The sequence below is a fragment of the Homarus americanus genome, unplaced genomic scaffold, assembly GCF_018991925.1.
Source record: "Homarus americanus isolate GMGI-L3 unplaced genomic scaffold, GMGI_Hamer_2.0 scaffold31037, whole genome shotgun sequence".
Lineage (NCBI taxonomy): Eukaryota > Metazoa > Arthropoda > Malacostraca > Decapoda > Nephropidae > Homarus > Homarus americanus.
This window is the reverse complement of record NW_024722227.1, coordinates 26524143-26544887: the sequence shown is the minus strand read 5'-3', so window position 1 is coordinate 26544887 and position 20745 is coordinate 26524143. Positions and strand designations below refer to the sequence as shown.

Below are 20745 nucleotides of genomic sequence, written 5' to 3'. Positions count from 1 at the left end.
GAGCTCATAAAAACTAATGAACAGTCAACAGTGAGAGAAGTAGGGTTATGAGTCACCTCTGTGGATCCTTTGGAAATCTGAAGAAAGACAGGTTTCTGTTCCTTTGGGTGTTGTTGGAACAATTCATAGCCGCACAGCTATTGTATTCAATTGTAGATGGTAAAATAATGTGCACAAGACAATAGAAAACAATGCATTCAACAAAATGTGTCTCTCCATCCCTGTAAGCTCTGCCTGCCAACTACTGTTTATATTTAGCAGCCAAGAACAGTCGGGGATGAACAGGGTCGCCCAATGAAGTGAGCCATCCCCCGACAGTATAGAATCCTTGGTGTGATCAACTCTAAACATATCACAACAGTAACAACAATATACTGGTAAACGAACCAGCACTATGGACTTACTTTGGGGATCTTTATGGCAAACCATTACAAGTCTTACCCTTAATAGTTTTACACAGTATTTAAAAATTATAATCCTTTACAAACACAACATAAAAATCAATACAATGCTGCTAAAACTCATGAATGGTTTAAAAGGATCCAGATTCACCTCTACTGAAAATATTTTAAGTTCACTGATGCTGATGTTGTATAAACCTCCAACTTGTTCTTCATGTTCACTCAATTATCCCCCATACAATACTGTACAACAAAGTCAACCAACAATACACAGGAAGGTAAACTGACTTACTTGGCTTCACAGGCGCCACATCCCCAAACTTCAATTGAATGTAGTTTAAAGGGAATCATGCGGTAGGTGACTAAGCTGAGGTTCAGATCAATTGTGAGGGCTCGGTTGGTACAGTCTCTACCCACCTGAATCCCAGTGGGGAACCCTCTGGATGTCACATTAAAGTACATCATCTTTGCACCACCTGGTAAAGTAGAGAGACTATCACCAATTATTGTGCTCACTTTATGGCAATATTTCACCCCTCCTCCACTGACAGTCTTGATTCAGTATTTAACATTAGTTACAAATAAATAGTACAGTATTTAACAGCATATAACACGCACTTTTCTTCAAGAAAAACAAATCACCCGGCTTCCAATATCTGAAGTTTTGGGTCTCATACAGGCTATTGAATCCCCAGATGCTGTCTCCAGTAGGCTAAATTACTTTTAATTAATCAAAAAAGGATTTATTGTAAATATTAAAGCTGGATAACCTGAGATGATTATCATCTGTACGATACCCAACTCATCAGAGCTAATCATTAACTGTTTCTGAATTCATACAAGTGTTACTATCTATTAATGTCATATCTGCCACATTTATCTGCCACATTTGGTTTTTTAAACAAACCTGAAATTATGTTGATAACGGTGATAATGCCAACAGCCATCACCATTCGTCCTTGTTCTCACTAGCTAACACCATCTATCGGTGTGCAACAAAGACTAGTATTCAGTTATGTTTGCAGTGATTACCATAGCGTGGACATCTTAGTACGAGTAATGATCATAACAACAACAAATTGGTATTTTTGCCTCATAAGAACACTATACTATTAGGTAAATTTATTTCATTTACACAGACTTACTGTATCATGTTCCATATTAGTCGGAGTAAACATTAAATGCTTAAATATAATAAGAGTTTTTCCTACATATTCCCTACTGAATAAGGGGGGGAGGGGTCTGTCTTATATGCTGTAAAATACAGTAAGCCAAAAAAAATTCCTCTTACATGATTTACATATCTCCTTACATAACTAAATAGTTAATATGCTCTATCTCCTTGTGACAATATCTCTTAAGATGATCTTCAACAATTGATCTGCCAACTCATGGAGATTTGCACTGTGTATGGTCAATTATCAGGGGCAGATCCAGGAATATCAAAGAGGGAGAGGTTCCAAGAAGTTCTGGGTGGGGAAACATGGCAAATAAAGCGAGCCCACGCAGCTGGGGGGTGCTGTAAGGGGATTTTTTTTTAAACCTGACCAATATCGTGGGCATTTTGAAGCCACTTCGAAAACATGTGCACTTGATATTAGGAGATATTCTGAGGTCAATAGTAATTAATTTTTACTATACAAAAATGCCTGAGTACAATACTGCATTAAAGAAAAAGTATTGGAATTTTCTGATGAAAAGAGGGGTCCAGACCCCCTGGATCCGCCCTTGAATTAAGTCAAATATTCCAGAACAAAGTAAAGAGCAACAGACAAGAGAGGATGTATGTTAACCCCTACGCCCCGGTTGACATTCCGGAACGCGTGCCTATTCCCACCATTGTTTAAATGCCCAGCACTGGTTATCAGGTTCCCGTGTGACTATATGCCTGTCACGCCACACCTCGGCCATAGGGAAGCTTCCTGAACATAATTGCCTAGTTTTGTTTGTTTAATTTTCATTGTTTGTCCATTTTATCATGTTGTATCAAAGTAATATTGCTAAAAGTAGTTTAGTTGTATTGTAGTGTAGTATTACTGGAAAACAACGCTATGATTATGTTATAAATATATTTATTTGTGGAATTATTATTGTTTTATTCATTACTTGCTCTACCAAACACACAGACAGCCTGGTGTGTGTTGCCGAGGACTTGTTATGAAAAATAATGCAAATAAAATATTCTAAATGAATTAGTTATAGCAAGTAAGTATTATGATCAGTAAATATATACATTACTGGCCACCCCGGACACAAAGGCAAGCAGAAAATGGCCACTACGTGCGTAGTGACCACCAGCTCAGCCGTCAAAACAACACTGTCCCCTTATCTCCCTCACTACTGTGGCCCCAGGGAAGTTTATAGAGGGTCAATATATAGTTTTTCTTACTTTTATTTTGGTTGTTTTATCATTTAAAAAGGTTAAAAATTATTTCTGGAAAAGTTGATTTTTCTCGATTTACCCCACGTGGGAGTAAGGTTTAATGAGCGTCACTGTTTTTTGTGTTCCCTCCTTAAAGTCATACATCTTGTCAGAAGAATTGTGACTTCTATAGTTCATGACATCACTAACCTAATTACAGAAATCACTCTTAATCCCTTCACTTTTAATATTTTATTTGGGTAACCCCTGATGATTTTATTCAGCTCAGAGGAAACCCCTTACACTAGGGGTTAAAAACTAACACTATATTTGTTTCCAAAAAGCTCCTGATAAAATTACATAAATTCAACTTTAAATTGTCACTCCTAACTTGAATACTAAAGTAATTATTGGAGACCGAGACAACAATTGAAAAAAATTATTAAAACTTACTTTCAACAATTTTATATTCTGGAGTCAAGTGCATGCACAAACAATTCTCGCCACCCCAGAAATGTTTCGAGTCTTTCCATTCACAGTCGCATGCTAGGCAAAATATGTTATCACCTTCCGCAGTTATAAACATTATAGTTGCGCTATGGTAGCCAAACACATGGTGCTGAAACCTATGGGAGGAAGAAACATTATTAAAAGAGCGAAAGAAAACTTCTATTGTAGAAGAGTAGTTCTCCAATTGCCTTTTACAAAAACCAAAATTACTTTGTACTGTTTTTCTTCCTGTCATAGATTGGTACATTTATAACACACATTATGTGCCCACACAAGGCTGTGGATGGACAAGTTATCTTCTTAATTAAAATTAAAAGATTGATGTGGGTGTGTATCTACAAGTTCAACTCCATAGATATGCATCATGCCACCACAACCCTCTAGTAGACTTGACTCATTCCTGAAACACTGTCAACTTTTTATGCAATAAGTAAACTCTAAGCTAATGAATCCACTCAATATGAAAGGAAAAAAAATCTTTTGTTTCAAAACTTTATTTCCTCCAAACCATAAGAAAAAAAGTTCCCTCAAAGGTGGTAGGAAAATACCAAAGTGATGTGTAAAAACAATTGCCACCTAAATTCTCAAGAACACTGAAAACTTCCTAATTTTCATCCAACATGTGCTGGGATAACAAGACAAGAATACTGTCGACAATTTTTTTTTTTTTACATAAACAAGATAAAGTATATTCATTACCAGATATAATTACCTTCTTGTTACTATCTAAAGTGAACAAAGCATATTATATATCACAAAATGAAAGCCAGCAAATAATAAGGTTACATTTAGTATTCATAAGTTACAGTTAATAACGCCAAAACAAATAAGCCCTGACTTTTTACATGAAATTTTGTTGTCATCGTATCACCTCCACAGGATAACAAGATACAGGCAATGACCGTCATACGATGAGGTTAGCAATCTCAAAAAGCCACCGATCAGTGATTGATCATATATCAATATTAATAACTTAAGAGGTGAATTAGGTTCTGTTCCTGAGACCCTGAAGAAGTTTTATATCCTGCTGCTATACAGTGGAACGTTGATTTAAAGTGATTAAATTTAAGATTATTGATTTAAAGCGACACCCACAATTAAGGACAATGTTTTAACTTAAAGCAAATCTTTCCTATTTTGCATGAGTCAATCTGGTGCATCATATTTTAAAATTTGCGCCTAATGTTTCTCTGGGCACGCTACACTGTCCTAAGGGCAAAGCTGTACTGTACATGTACTCAAAATAATGTATTAAATGATTACTAAAATTTTTGTCTAGTGCAAACTATAGCATGGTTATATTCAAATTAATCACTATCTTATAAGAATTCTAGCAATGTAAATTCTATTCTCCCATATCAGTTCAGTGAATTTTTATAAGAGAAAAACTTAGTCACTCTTTAAGGACAGATAAATAAATAAGCACTAGACCTTGACATCAACTGTCAAACATATCACCTCATCCCCCATCAGCTGATAGCTAGTAAACAGACCATTTCAAGTTCCATAATTTTAGCTGTGTTGATTTATGAGTGTTTGTTTTAACATAAAACTACAAAAAACAATGTTTTGTTTATTCTAGGAGATGGGCTGAGGTGCATCTGGGTAGACTCTCAGTCTTTATAGCATTTTGTGTTGCTCTCAAGTACCAAACTAAATTATTCCATTGAAACAAAACTTCGATTTAGTGCGAATTCGGTTTAAAGCGACCTCTCTTGGAACGTATCTTGTGTTATATGGACGTTCTACTGTAATGATTAAATGATGTCTAAATAACTAAAATAATAAATAAATGGACATAAATTCAATAAATTTACAAAAATTATAGATTTATTTTCATTTACCTTACATGATATGTATAGTTAACCAAAGATGCACTGACCCCTCCCTGGGTCACGTGCTCGCAATTTTACCTGGCAATACTTGGTAGAATAAGGCTGTATGTAAAGGCGATTGTGATTGGTGGATCTATTTTTGGCTCCATTACTGTCAGGATAAATATTAAACAATCCAAAGGTAGAATTTTTATAATAATAAACTATAAATTCTTATTTAAGATGATGAGCAGTTTCTAAATGTTCTTATATTTGCTTAAATAATGAAGAAAATTTGATGTGAGAATCTTGTGGCAGCGGTGGTTGTAGTTGAGTTGCCAGTTCATTGATATAATTTTCTTCATTAATTAAGCAAATATACGAACATTTGGAAACTTCTCCCGATCTTAAATAAAACTGATGAGCGTATATAGATCCATCCTATAATAATCATTGCCTGTAACTATCATCTCAGTTCCTACCTACTGTACCTCTATTATGGTTGTTGCTAACAAGAGAAAGGAGACTGTCATCATATCATTTTCTACTAAGACTCACCTGTTGATGCTGAGGCCATGGTTTTCACTGTTATACAAAGGGACCCAGTGTGTTGGACTCACAGCGGAAATCTATAAGAAATTTGTCTTTATTCATGCACTTATGAAACACTGAGTATACTGTATAGCAAGAGAAGAACAATCAGCATGAGGACAATCAGAGTAACAAAGCAATTAGGGTGTTACTACATGAAGGCAAACACAAAGGTGAGGCAATGACTAAGACCTATGTCAGTCACATATGAACAACTATAAGCAAAATGTCAGGGGTTGGAAGTTTTTATCCTTACTGTTTCTAGATGATGGATTAAGGCTATAATTAGGAGTATAGTAATTAGTTTTTGCTTTTGGTCACATCTGCATGCCTGGAGCACAAGCCACGGTATTGTGTGTAATGGCATCCACCCTTAAAAACATTGCCATCATGTCATGCCATTATGTCATGAAGTGACCAACAACAACAGTTAAAGCAGCTTGCTGTTAACATTATTTTGAAACTGGGATTTAAAAAAAATGAAAAAACACGAGTTAATTCACCATAACAAACAAACAATTATAACCTTACCATTTTCTCAATAAAGACATGAGGATCTAGCAACACATTGTTGGGGGACGGGGCATTCTTGCTCTTCTGTTGCTTGTGGTACACTAATGGAAGTGTGCATGTGAGGAGCCAGATGAGTGCTGGGTGAAGAGTCACACATGAAGACTTGCTGGGGCAGTCTAGGATAGGTGTGTCTCGGTCATCCTATTGAGTAACAGCAAGCTTTCTATAATTCTTCTGATATTATTAAACTATACCTATCAATCTTGCTATATCTTTATCTGTATCAAATATCTACAGCACCTGTAAATCTAGGTTTCAATCTATCTATCAACCAACACTTTTGAAGTCTTAATGCCTCTGGAAATTCAACATCAAGGCAGAGACCATAGAAGTAAATCTCCCCAAAACATTTTACCCAGTGATCACAATCATCCTGCAGCAAGAATGGAATGTTTTCATAACAGTCCAGTACATCTAAATGCTACTGTGACAAAAAGATAATGGCATCAAACTGAAATAAAATATAAGACAAGAAAATGGACAGGACAGTGACGACGAAGTTTGTGATATAAATGAGATTTTTTTTGAAGAGCAGTACAGTAAAGCCTCGAATAATGACGGTAATGTGTCCTCCAATATTGCTGTGTAAGGTGAATCATCGCATCGCGAATCAATAATTATCATTAAAGTAAAGCAATAATAATGCGATGCGTTCCAAAGTCTGACTTTTTCATATCTTTTGTGTGGCTTTTTACCCTCTTTTCCCCCAAAACAAAACAATTAATAAAAAATGACAACTATATTCTTTAAATAATGTTTATGAATGCACCTTATACAATATAAATCAATAATAATATGGTCACACAAGAGGAGATGGGACGCCATTGTTGTTGTCAGTGTTTACACCCATAACGTCAGTTATCCATCTGAAACTGAAGAAAATAAAACCCTGGTTGTTGCTGTAGTAAAATTAATGTAAAAAATATGTATGTTTTAATTAATTATTTAATGTACAGTAGAAGAAACCATTGATGTTAAAGAAAAAAAAAAGAGTGATAGTGGAACGTCAATGAATACTTGTGCACTCAAGGAAACTGCTCATTTATCTTGTTAAGAATATGTACAAAAGATTCATTATTGTTTATTACTGAATATGTATTTGATTGAATTAACATTTATATATGCGAAATGAACAATGCAATTCATTAATAATAGGTAGAATATTAAAACACGCAAGAGGAGACGAGACGGCACTGTTTTCGTTCATGTTTACAACACCGTGACGAATGACGATGGTTCTACATAAGAAACCGAAGAAAATAAGACCCTGGTTGTTGCTGTGGTAAAATTAATGTAAAAAAATGAATATGTATGTATTAAGTAATGTTATTTAATGTTAATAAATGGAACAATAGAAGTAGCTAGCCATTAATGGTAAAGAAAAAACAAAATAGATCGTATGTACGTGCGTACATGTGAAAATATTGTCATTTCTCTACATAAGAATATGAATGCAACACTTATTACTGGTCATATATATTTTAAATAATACTTACTAATGTAAAACAAATTCTACTCAAATGGTGGTAAAGTCTAAAACATAAGGACAGCCAATGAATATTATGCGAGTTTTTACTCAGATGACGAAGTTAATCAGGTTCAACTCTGGCTGAAGCTGAAGCTTTCCACAAAGATATCATAGCTGTTACTGAAACTGTTACTGAACCTGAAGTTGTTGCTGAAGCTGCTTATGATGCTGAATTTGATGGTGTAGCTGAAGTTAATGGTTTAAATCTTTGAATAATAAAGCTGTCCAAAACCCCTTTCACAGCCGCTTTCTTTACTCATTATACATCTTTATTTAGAGGCCATAAGTGTTTTTCATGTCCCTGTTAATTTTAATCTTTTGTTCTGTTAATGGATCCACTTCAGAAAATATGTTCATTACTTGCTCCATATAATATCCACAGACCTCTCACCTTTTTTCATATTGTTTTAACACATCTAGTTTCTCGGCTAAGCTTATACACTTTCTTTTAGCTTTTGAACCAGCACTACCATCACCTGCTTTCTTGCTCATGTTGAATATGGATGCAAAAAATGCCATAAGAAACCTGAGAAAGTTTTTCTCCTTTTCATGTTCAGATGCGTGAAAACAAAGGGCCCGTCAGCTGCTACTGTTTATACTAGTGATGCTGGCGTCACCCTCACAAGCCCGGCAGCCTCCGTCCGCAAGGAGTGTTTATTTTTATAATACATATCAGGATTTAGTTATTATTAATGTGAAAATGTAATTTGCTAATTTTTTATTTTGTTGTTGTTGTAAATTCAAAGAAAATAATGGTGTAAATTGAATTGGGTCCTAAATTAACCAAGGTCTTAAATATAAATGATCGTTATCAGAGGCTTTCCTATACAGTACAGAAATTATGAACAAGTCAAAAGCAGGTTAAAATCTTGAAGATATACGGCAGTTAATATAACATTAAAGTATTTGTGATATAAATACGACCAAAAATTAAATTTTCCCAGATTTTACGATAATTGTGCATTACAGTACAGGGGGGTGTATTTCATAATCGATACTTGCTCCCAGACCCAGAAACAAAAATTTGGATGGATTTTCCAGATTTAATTTTATTTTTATTTTCAGAAAATGCTCCTGATTTTCAACTCCGGAGTTTGTTCCAAAACTCAGAATTTAGTGAATTTGCTGGAAAAATTCAGAGCAAATTTCAATTCCGGCTATTGGAGAGTTCTGGGTTCAAGAGATTTGAGTCTGGTCAAAAAGGTAGGTATAATCACATGAGGACTCCAGAGCAGAGCAGTGGAATATGTATGACAAAGAGGTGACACTACTTACTATACTGTACACAGTAAAGGCAAGCAGTTAGTGTAATACTTAAACATGTGCATGTAACACACAAATATGTCTACCCACGGGCCAATATCAACCTGTTAAGGGTTACAGCCAAAGCTCTGTGGTTGCATCTCTACCATGACACAAGTAAGTACCATTATACTGACCTCTTCCTCATCCTTGTTGTCTGGTATAGTACGGTGACCCACAGTGAGGATGTGGGTAATGTAGCGGTGTAGCCACATGACCAAGCGAGGGCAGTGCTGACACACCCAACTGTGCAGATATTTGGTGTTGACACTTTCCTTCTTATGCATCTGTTTATTGTAAGGTAAACACATGACATTAGAACTACATACTGTAGGTTTAAACATGTAAGCATAAAATAATAAATCAAATACAAGAAGAATATGAATTGCTAAAACACTAGACCATTTTTAAACTTGTTTGTATGAGTGTTTATGTAGAAGTGTGTATATGTAACGTAAAAAAAATGAGACACGGGTGAACTAGTCCTGTTCCTCACTATTAAAAATTATCTCTTTGAATTACAACACAATATATAACACCTGACTATCACAATACATCCCACTGTCATATTTGGCCTTTGATCTTAGGACACAAGGTGAGTGTTGTACTATATTAAACTTGGCTGTTACAACTCTGCTCAATCCTAACAGGTCTAAATTCTAATACTGTACTGTAATTACATACGGGGCAGGGGACCTATTAGGACTAGCATCCATTTGAGCTGCAATCTTATCTTTATACTGTACCCAATTACAAAAAAAACCCAGTATTAAATAGATAGTTAATCTACATTCCCATTTACAGAATACAGTACTCAGAATACTCACGGCAGCATTTACAACAGCCATAAGGATATCATCAGGTAGACAACAGGTGTGATGTGCAACAGTTGATATTTGGTAGGCAGCAAAAACTAATTCATAAACATCTTTCCTTTCTATCTTTTCTTTGTCTCCTGCAAATACCTGTACAGAAAATACATCATTATAACATAAATATTAAAAGATACAGTTACACAGAGACCGGTACTTAGGAGCATTTATTATGGATGTGCTAAGATGTCTTTATTTTATTTAATATAGAGTGCCACCTCAGGCTGCTGTAATTTTGAGGCCCAGTACCTCAGAGAATAGAAAAGAGAACAGGATTTTGTTTTTCAATCAACTCCATGTGGCACTTAAAAGCTTACAAACATAGTACATACAGTATCTCTTAAGTCAAGAAAGTGTTCCCCCCATATAACAAGAAGAATTCCTCTACAAACACACCTGTAGTTTGTACAGGTATTTATTAAAAAAAAATAATCTTTGAGCAACAAAAATTGTAGATTATTAACAAATACATATTTTACCTTAATGTAAAACTCAAGTTGTTGTGGATCAGTCATGAGCCCCATGAGATAATTTGCCGAGGACAAGAATGCTGGCCTAGACAAAAGATCCTCGAAGTTCTCCTTCTGAGTCTCTTGCTCCCCTATCTGAGGGTCTGGTGGTGACTCCTCCTGCCAGTGAGTGATGAGGTAGTGGAACAACCGTTTACCAAGAGGCTGGTTGGCTTTACACACATATTTCTGAAAGTGAAAGAGAGTAATTATTATGCCTCTCCATTTACTGTTGTTCTTTCACTTTCAATATTTCACAAATAGTGTATATTTTTCTGCAAATTCTTCCATATATACTATATTGTACATGTTTCTCTCATGCATACAACACCTTAACACAACATCCTTCACTTCATCTTCTCTCTGCCCTCTCTCCTTACTACATATCTCCCCCGATGAAAGTAATCCATCCCACCTTTCTTTACTGCATTTGCATTTCCACTATTAATAGGTGGTTGTGTCAATCTTTCCATCATTTCCCCCCCAAATTGTGAGTTTGACTGACTTGGTAGACTACTGTACTGTCCATCCAGGGTCTTCACTATCAACCATTACTAGCTACTGTTGTCCACCTACAGCTATCACTGGTGAACAGAGGGGCAGTCCACAGCACCTCAGAGAATCCCCCCCCCCCAAAAAAAAACAAGCAAATTCCAGTGTACAGAAGTTCTACTGAATTTGCTAAAAAAAAATACATATATATTTTTAATTTCATTGTAAGTCAGAACTGTCAGACCTCTACAAATATTAATGCTAGATGAAGGTGCTGAACAATGTTGGGTTGTAGATCACACATCTCCCAACATTATAGATCAAGTTTGCTATGTTAAGTGGAAATATTATCTGAAAGCAACATAAATGAGGGTAGGATGTACAGTCCCCCTCACTAGTGCATCTACAGGGGCTCTTCAGGTTTTGTGCAGCATGGCAGACATGTATTTGGTTATAGGAAACGCGCAATAGTAAACATACTATGGAATCAAAGCAAAAAATATATATACCTGTATATATTGTATACTAAAACATTTACAGTATAAAAGTAAAGATATGTGGAATGTTATATATTTAATAAGAAATGCATTAAATAGACTTTTATTAGATCGTTTTTTGAGATACAGCATTCATTTTGTATGCATTTTGAAGCTGAAGGACTATACTTGCAGATGGTAGGTAGTGCATCAAGAAGTAATGTACTGGGTTGTTGCAATGTTGACTTGAAGCGACAAAACTCCCACCCGCTTATGTTTTTTTTTACTTTAATCGATATCAGAGTGTAGATCCTGCCACAACAAAAGAGAACTGAGGGAGAGGGAGAGAGTGATTCTGCCTCATTGGTTGGAGTGACCGTGACATAGATAGCAGACGCTCGCTGTGATTGGCCGAAACAGGGGAGGAGACTGCGGGCTGGCCGCTGTGATTGGCCGCCCGCTCCTCTCACTCACTCACTGATGGGACGAGAGCACCTGACGATGCGAAAGCCAAATCCATACTTCCTGTCTGCCACAAATCAATGTTCTACCCTATTTTCAAATGGCTCTCAAACTTATTTACAGTGTAGCAAGGAGATCTTATCAACTACCATCATATAGAGCTAGGCCGAAAAGAGTGCTTTCCAACAAAAAAACAGGTTTCGCCCGGGTGGTCTGAGTTATCCTGACAATGCGGGAGGCCTCATATGAAGTGTACAGGTTTTAATAAGCACAGATTATGACAGTAATGTATCTTTACTAATTAGTAGGTAGTAGGCAGCTGCCAAACAGGGAGGTACTACCGCCTTGGAAGATATTGGAAGCATAATGGGTTGTCTAATGGTAGACCCTGCTGCCATATGGCATCAAAAAAATTGTGACCAAGTCCCAGGTTGCTGATCTGACTCTCTGCCTCATTTACACACAATTGCAGGGTCTCAATTGTTTCTCTTACTATTGACAACACAACATATATACAGGTATAGGGGTATACAGTACTGTAGTATTATTTCTCATGTTTGATCTTTTTCCCATTTTTTTTGTGGTTCTTTACTAATTTTATTATTATTACAGTGTTGTTATTATTGTTATCATTGTTATTTTATTATGCTATTTTTAATTGTGCATTTTTTATTATAAATTTTATTTACTATATATTATCATTATTATTATAACATTATCGCCCCCAGGCCGCGATGTGGGTCAGTGACCTGTACTCGGGTGGGCTAATCCCTGTATAAAAAAAAAAAAGCCCTGGTTTATTCACTGATCAGTTGTTTAAGTGCAACAGTAGCCAAATCGAGTCATCATGTATCAATTAATTTTAAAATAGAAATTATAAAGTAAAATGTTATAAGACAATGGTTTAGTAGTGCTGTTAATGTGTGCCACCTGACTCATCACCTGCCACTGTCATCACCTGCCACCTGACTCATCTTGGCCACCTGCTCATCACCTCGCCACCTGACTCATCACCTCGCCACATGACTCATCACCTCATCACCCTGACTCATCACCTCGCCACCTGACTCATCTCCTCGCCACCTGACTCATCACTCACCACCTGACTCACCACCTCACCACTGACTCACCTCGCCACCTGACTCATCACCTCGCCACCTGACTCATCACCTAGCCACCTGACTCGTCACCTCGCCACCTGACTCCATCACCTCGCCACCTGACTCATCACCTAGCCCTGACTCATCACCTCGCCACCTGACTCGTCACCTCGCCACCTGACTCGTCACCTCGCCACCTGACTCACTCTCACCTCGCCACCTGACTCGTCACCTCGCCACCTGACTCGTCACCCACCACCGCCACCTGACTCGTCACCTCGCCACCTGACTCATCCCTAGCCACCTGACTCATCACCTAGCCACCTGACTCATCACCTCATACCTGACTCATCACCTCGCCACCTGACTCATCACCTCGCCACCTGACTCATCACCTAGACACCTGACTCATCACCTCGCCACCTGACTCATCACCTCGCCACCTGACTCATCACCTGCCTACCTGACTCATCCTCGCCACCTGACTCATCACCTCGCCACCTGACTCATCACCTCCACCTGACTCATCACCTCACCACCTGACTCATCACCTCGCCACCTGACTCATCACCTAGCCACCTGACTCATCACCTAGCCACCTGACTCATCACCTCGCCACCTGACTCATCACCTAGCCACCTGACTCGTCACCTCACCACCTGACTTGTTAGCTCAGCTCTGAATTACATTGATTTATTACTGTGTTACTTTTTTAGTATTGTATGTACACTTAAAGAAATATTTACATTTGCACCATAATTATAAACATATCCAGAGCAGAAAAATGCGGCGTTACCCAAGCGGTTGGTCTTCCCACCCACGCACCAACCACGTGAGGATGTGGCTAAACATGATACAATCTTTCATAATGCAGGGAACCTTTGTCCCCAGGCCCTGAGCAGAAAGGTTTGGAGTGATTATCTCAAAATTTTCTCAGACTTTCCAGTAACTGAGCATTATTTTATAATTGATATTTGCTCCCAGACCCAGAAATAAAAATTTGGACAGATTTTGTATTTATTTTTTAAATTTTCAGAAAATGCTCCTGATTTTCAACCTCGGATTTTGTTCCCAAATCCGGAAATAGGGAATTTTCTGGAAAAATTCCAAGCAAATTTCAATTCTGGCTATTAGAGAGTTATGGGGTTGAGGGATGATGGCTAACAGAGATATTACGTGCTCTGAACCTTACAACGGCAAAATGTCCACCACTGGAAATTCGTGCACTACTGTACTTGGTAACAACTACGGTAATGATTCTTACAAGGAAAACATTTTCTGTGATGCCATCCAAGTTGTCTTCAGCAAGGGACTTCACCACCAGAATCTGGAAGTAAAATGGTTATCAATATTGTGTTTATCATGCCAGCAAGGATAGGATTAATGGTTTAACATATTAATTGAACTTACAATAAAAAAGTCCTTCTTCAGCAGTTCTGCCCCAAAGGCAATACTGTATCACTAATTTGAATGCAGTTAACTAGGATGACCCCATTAAAGAAATGTTACTAAAGATAACAGTTAAAAATATGTGGGACATATCTGTACAGTAAGAATTGACTTGAAACAATTGAATTGAATTGAAACAGTTTATTTAGCCAGAAAAATACAGATACAGAGTGGATAATACAGTAACAACAATATTAACATGGCTGAGCCAGTTGAGAACCTAAGTTCTCTTTTAGGCACCTGATATATACTATACATTTATTTCAAGGAAGTATTAAGTAACATATAGTATCATCTGGAATAGTACAATAGCATGGTGGTAATAAGAACATCTCATCCACTAAGATATCCAGCTAATAAAAATCATTCACTGCAATGTCCTAAAACTATATTAATAATAATATTCAATAACTTCTGAGGCCTGTACCTATAGTCTTGGTTCCTGGATGAGCAAGTTTAGCTTTAGGCACTTGGAGATTTGGGCTGGGATTCCAACATGATCAACAGGTACCAGTGTACTGTACCTTGTTTATATTTTTGTGTTCATGGGAATTAAAAATATCAAAATAATGTTGGAAATTCAGAGGCAATCTAGATCAACAGCTTAAAAGATTACCACTACCCTTAATTCCTTACATCCAGCATCAAACCAGCTATGCAAGTACTGTACAGTGCAGTTGGTCAAATGTGCAGTCATGTGTTACAGAGCTGAGCTTATTCTTCCTTTGTATCTATGGTATTTTCTTCTTTATCAGATATAGAATATGAAAAATTAATCCTGAAATACTGTACATATTTAAGCTGAGACCATGGGCAGGCAGCTCTCATTGTGCTAGCCATTATGGGGGAGTACGACAGTAAAATGTCCCTACCATTTTACAGCTGAGGGTTTCATCTTACAGTTACCCATCCCTTGTCAACAATAGCCAGTTGGCCCAGTGGAAGGATGTGGTAGTACAGTACTATCAAGCATCATCATGAACCCCAACTAAACTACACGAGCAAGGTATGTGTACCAAAAAATCACACTCATATACTCTCTTGTATTATTAAGTTCTTCAGTAGTATCCTGGAACCTTAGGGCAAAGAATGACCAGTCAAGTGTTCAGAGCTCTTGAGACCATGGACAGAGACAGGCCAAGTGAAACCTTTAAGCCTGTACCATGCAGGTTAGTTCAGATATGGAAGATATCTCACAAACACCTAATCAAAACCCTAAGCAACCATTGTCCAACAACATGTATCCTGTACCAACAAAAAAATCATGGCACTTAGCAAAAAGGAACCATAAGTAAATTTTTTCAAGCACATTATTTAATTTACATTTTTTATACTTATCAGATCAGTTACTTAAATTGTTAGATATAAAAAATAAACCTGGTGCAAGTGTACCAAAATGGTTTAGTTATACTGTATACACTATACCTATACTGTATATAAAATGACCTGCTACAAATAAACTTGTCGGCACCTTTGCTATTGACATGCCCTCTGTGGGACCTGACCAGCAGTGCCTCCACATGCCATACCCAGTGATGTCAGTGTCTCACTACTTGTAATAATAATAATAATAATAATAATAATAATAATAATAATAATAATAATAATAATAATAATAATAATAATAATAAACGGTTTATTAATAGAGTTGCAGCCGGTGGCTGAAAATTTACAGACTTACATTTGATTTAGACATAATGATATAATATGCATTGAATATAGTTACAGGGCTGTACAATACATAAATCAGGAGTTGTTTATTATTTTAACAATAGATGGGATGGTGCTATTCTTATATCTATCGGTGCGGGCTCTTATGGGCTGAATTTTGTTGTAGTGGCAGACTGCGCGAGGAGGGTGGGGGGCTGCCGGTGGCAGGAGGTGGCGATGACGAGGGTGGTGCATTAGTTGTCTGCCAAACCTTTCCAGTGATTGGTGGTGGAGGTCACTGAGGGATGGCATTTCCAGGGTGGAGAGAGCATTGGTGTAGCCGGAGTATTCTGCGCCGAGCATGATTCTGCAGGCCCTTTTCTGTACCTTTTCTAGCTGACGTCGTTGGGTGGAGTTGTACTGACGTAGGTGTTGACTGTTATATGATGGGGTTAGGGACTTCGAAAAGCCATCATAAGATGGTCAATCACACAGTATATCGATATTATTAATTTATGGGAAAAAATAGGTTCTGTTCCCGAGACCTTGAGGAGCCAGAGTTAGCACTCAGAGCAGTTATTTTTCTACTTGTAATTTCAAGTAGACATAACGTAATTTCCTTATTTTTTTTCACTGTTACATGTACACACAATCTTTCATACAGAATCAGTAGTGTAGGAAGGGGTAAATGGGTGAGGGGGGCCACAGCCTCCACACTTTCTATGAGGGGCCCAGATAAAACAAAATTTTATGCATAATCAATGCTTATACAATGCTGTACAGGTATCCTTTGAGATACAAATGCGGTAGGTTATATATATATATATATATATATATATATATATATATATATATATATATATATATATATATATATATATATATATATATATATATATATATATATATATATATATATATATATATATATAAATTAGGTGAATTAACGTATCAAGAATAGATAAAAATGAGGGAAAATTGGGTCTGCTTCCCCAATCACAAAAATACCCCAATGTCATACCCATACTCCCTTCTCCTCCACCCCCACTTCTAATGCCCATCATCATCCACGAGCCTTCTACTGTACATACACACCTCAAAGTAAGTGTACTTTACTGATTTTTTTTTACTTTGTACTGTGTGTACTTTTCTGTGAGCTGGAACCAATTACCCAATATCCCATTGAAACAATGGATTCGGTTAATGAAATTTCTGGTTAACGAACAATTCTGTGGAACGAACTGTGTTCGTTAACCGAGGGACCACTGTACTAAGTTTGTATTGGTACTCACCGATGGGCGGAGGTGGTAGAGCGAGTGTGTGGTGGAGTGAAGGAGGATGGCGGGGGGGAATGGAGTATGGCAGGAGCGGTGGAGGGCGGGAGAGGAGGAGGGTGGTGAGTCACAGAGACTCTGTGCCGAGCCGAGAGAGCGTAGCTTGGCCAGACTAGAGAGGGTGGTGCGCCGTAGAAAGTAGTCCGTGACGACGCAAAACGACGTACTGTAGTATCGGATCACCGGGATGTTAAACGAATTATAGGTCTCTTAAATTTTTAGGAACGTAGTACCGAAACAACGTTAAGCAGGACGAAGTTAAGCGCGGACTTACTGCATATGATGGATACACCCCATTTCGTCACCAACGTAGTTCATCACCAAAAAACTCATTTCATCACCAATATCAAATCTGTTTCATCACCACTAACAGTCTGTTAGTCGCTGGTATTAGAACGATAAATTTTAAGTTATTATTTTAACCCTTAAGCCCCGGGTTAGGGTGCCGCTGGGAGTAATTCCAAAAATAATTTTTAACCTTTTTAAATGATAAAAAAAAAAAAATATGTAAGAAAAACTATACAGTACATTGACCCTTTAGAAACTTCCCTGGGGCCACAGGGGTGAGGGAGATAAGGGGACAGTGTTGTTTTGACAGTTGACCGCGTGGTCAGCTACACACTTGCCAGCTATTTTTACCTTGCCTTTGTGTCTGAGGTGGCCAGTAATGTATATATTTACTGATCATAATACTTACTTGCTATAACTAATTCATTTAAATATTTTATTTGCATTATTTTTCATAACAAGTGCTCGGCTACACACACCAGGCTGTCTGGCTGTCTATGTGTTTGGTAGAGCAAGTAATGAATAAAACAATAATAATTCCACAAATAAATATATTTATAACATAATCATAGCATTATTTTCCTGTAATACTACACTACTTTTAGCAATATTATTTTGATACAACATGATAAAATGGACAAACAATGAAAATGAAACAAACAAAAGTAGGTAATTATGTTCAGGAAGCTTCCCTGTGGCCCAGGTGTGGCGTGACACGCAAATAGTTACACGGGAACCTGATAACCCACGCTGGGCATTTAAACAGTGGCGGGAAATGGCGTGTGTTTTAGCACATCACCTGGGGCATAAGTGTTAAATGAATAGAAATTACACTTGTGCTGAGCACAAGCTAAAATCGTGCACAAAAAAAATCAAAACATGACAAACAAGTCCGTCTCAGGAAGTTGTGGGATGAATATGAAGAAAAAACCACTTCTAATTTCCTAGAAAATTGTCAAGTGCCTTCTTCCAAGCTTACATGAGTAATATGTTTTAATTTTTTTATTTTAGTCTTTCACATACTGCTTAAGTGAGATGATTGCAGGCGTTGTAACAATGTTTTTATTTTTGTTTCATTTTAGTCTTTAGTAAATTGTTTAAGTGAGATGCTTGCACGAGTAATAACGTTTTTATTTTTAATTTGTCTTTAATAAATTGTCTAAGTGAGATGCTTGCATAATCCAATGTATTGTTTTGCCGAGGCATAATTTTGTATTACAATTTTGTAAACTAGGGGTTTTAATTATTTTCTATCCCAAGCAACAGTTATTTTGGCAAATTGTTAAATTTTCATGTACATATTGATGTATTAATTATGAAAGAATTTTCTGAAATGTATGGTGATGGGAATGAACGCGGTGACGAAACGGGTAAAAACAGTGGTGAAGAAAAGGGTAAAACATGTGGTGACGAAACGGGTTGGTGATGAAATGGGCACACCTTTGTAAAACCCCTATATGATACATAGTACTTCAGAAGGTATTATTGCGTTTACACACAGTTCATTCCAACACTAATCTATTATCATATTCGAATAAGACGTCTAATTATAAGATAATTTTCATCTACAGTACAACATTACCGGCGGAAATGTATAATAACGGTGATTGCTTTTCCAAAAAAATGTATATTTTCTTCCATTAACCTCCCGCCATTATCGTCTGCCCCTCATCCAACACTGCGTGTCTCTCGCGTCTCCTTCATAAATCATGACGCGCATGCGTACCCGTATACGTCACGCGGCCAATCAAAAGTGTTTTTGCTTTTGGAACCAATTAAAATGGTTTTGGGTTTAATTCAGAGTATATTTGGCCTAATCAAAATCGAGTTTTATTTTGGGTCTCTCATATTTTGAAATTCAAGATCAGTTCCGACCATGGAAGTCTGCGATGGATGTCACAAAGTATATGGAGCTGATTGCGAGTTTTTGGAAAAAAATGTAGAAACTATAGCATTTTTTCGATCGCATGGTGTTCTTCCAACCTCAGTAAAGTGTACTAAGAGCAAGACAATGTAAATATCACAAAGACCAACATATATGGCACTGTGTAAGAATCCCAGAATGCAACGACGAACAAGAACCAGGCCAATAAGGTAAGAAATAGGTGATTCCATCATATGGTGAGAGTCAGTTAAGTTAGGTTAGGTTAGGTTTTTATTTTTCTATTGTTTTTTTGTGTATTTTTTAGTCGCTTAGCCACTTTTTTTTTCAGAAAAAGTCAAACGAAAAAAAAAATCGAAAAAACCCGGCTAATTTCCGCCAAAAATGAAGGTCTTATTCGGTCTAAACACACAAATACACTAGAAAAATATATTTTTTACTTGCTAAAAGTGAACAGTGTGACAATGCAAATTTACCCTTCAGAAAGTTTCTAATCACCTAGTGCCAATGACACACATTATTTTATGCTGTTAAATACTCGACATAAGATTGCTGTACAAGACCTTTCCATAATTTTTACCTGTAATAATTATAATAACTTACATGTGATCTGTTTCAGGACTAATTACTCCAGAATGAGTCAAGTACAGTACAATACACGATATTAATTTTGTTTCAGTCATCCGGGGAATCTCAGGAATTTAGGTTAGGTTAGGTTAGGTTAGGTTAGGTTAGGTTTGAATAACTAAATACAGGAAACTAAATTTTACCCAATACACAATAAATAATTTATATAGGTAATCACTTAAGAAATTATTACCTTGGCGAGTTTGACCAAAAACTCAGGGGGTTCATCATAGTTAGGGCGGCAGCCACTAGACCACTGTAAACTTTTCTTGGGAGAAGATCCATTTTCAATTTCACTGGCGGCGTTACCCATTGTGTTGAGAGGTTTAGTGGTGTTGCCTGCCAGGTGTTGCAATAGATCCTGGAGACAAGCAACCTTGATCACCGTCCCTGACAAAGGAGCATCACGACGACGCCTTCTCACTGACCCCAAGACCTCACTAAAACAATTCATTTTCCTTTATTATATTACCTCCCAACTCCGGGGTCTTCACTACCTCATTAACACAAATATTTCAATCCC

The 20745-nt window shown here is 37.1% G+C and overlaps 1 protein-coding gene across 1 annotated transcript in view; it reads right to left on the bottom strand.

Moving 5' to 3' along the window:
• The window catches only part of LOC121862450, a 33065-nt gene extending 12339 nt beyond the window's left edge, over positions 1-20726 (bottom strand). The window contains exons 1-9 of the mRNA XM_042360749.1: positions 20416-20726; positions 14257-14319; positions 10433-10651; positions 9909-10046; positions 9219-9368; positions 6210-6392; positions 5646-5716; positions 3217-3389; positions 694-877 (exon numbers count right to left, since the gene is read on the bottom strand). Of these exons, the coding sequence (XP_042216683.1) occupies positions 694-877; positions 3217-3389; positions 5646-5716; positions 6210-6392; positions 9219-9368; positions 9909-10046; positions 10433-10651; positions 14257-14319; positions 20416-20676 (1442 nt within the window). The 5' untranslated portion in view covers positions 20677-20726. The remainder of the gene's footprint in view (positions 1-693; positions 878-3216; positions 3390-5645; positions 5717-6209; positions 6393-9218; positions 9369-9908; positions 10047-10432; positions 10652-14256; positions 14320-20415) is intronic.
• Positions 20727-20745: the final 19 nt, after the last annotated feature.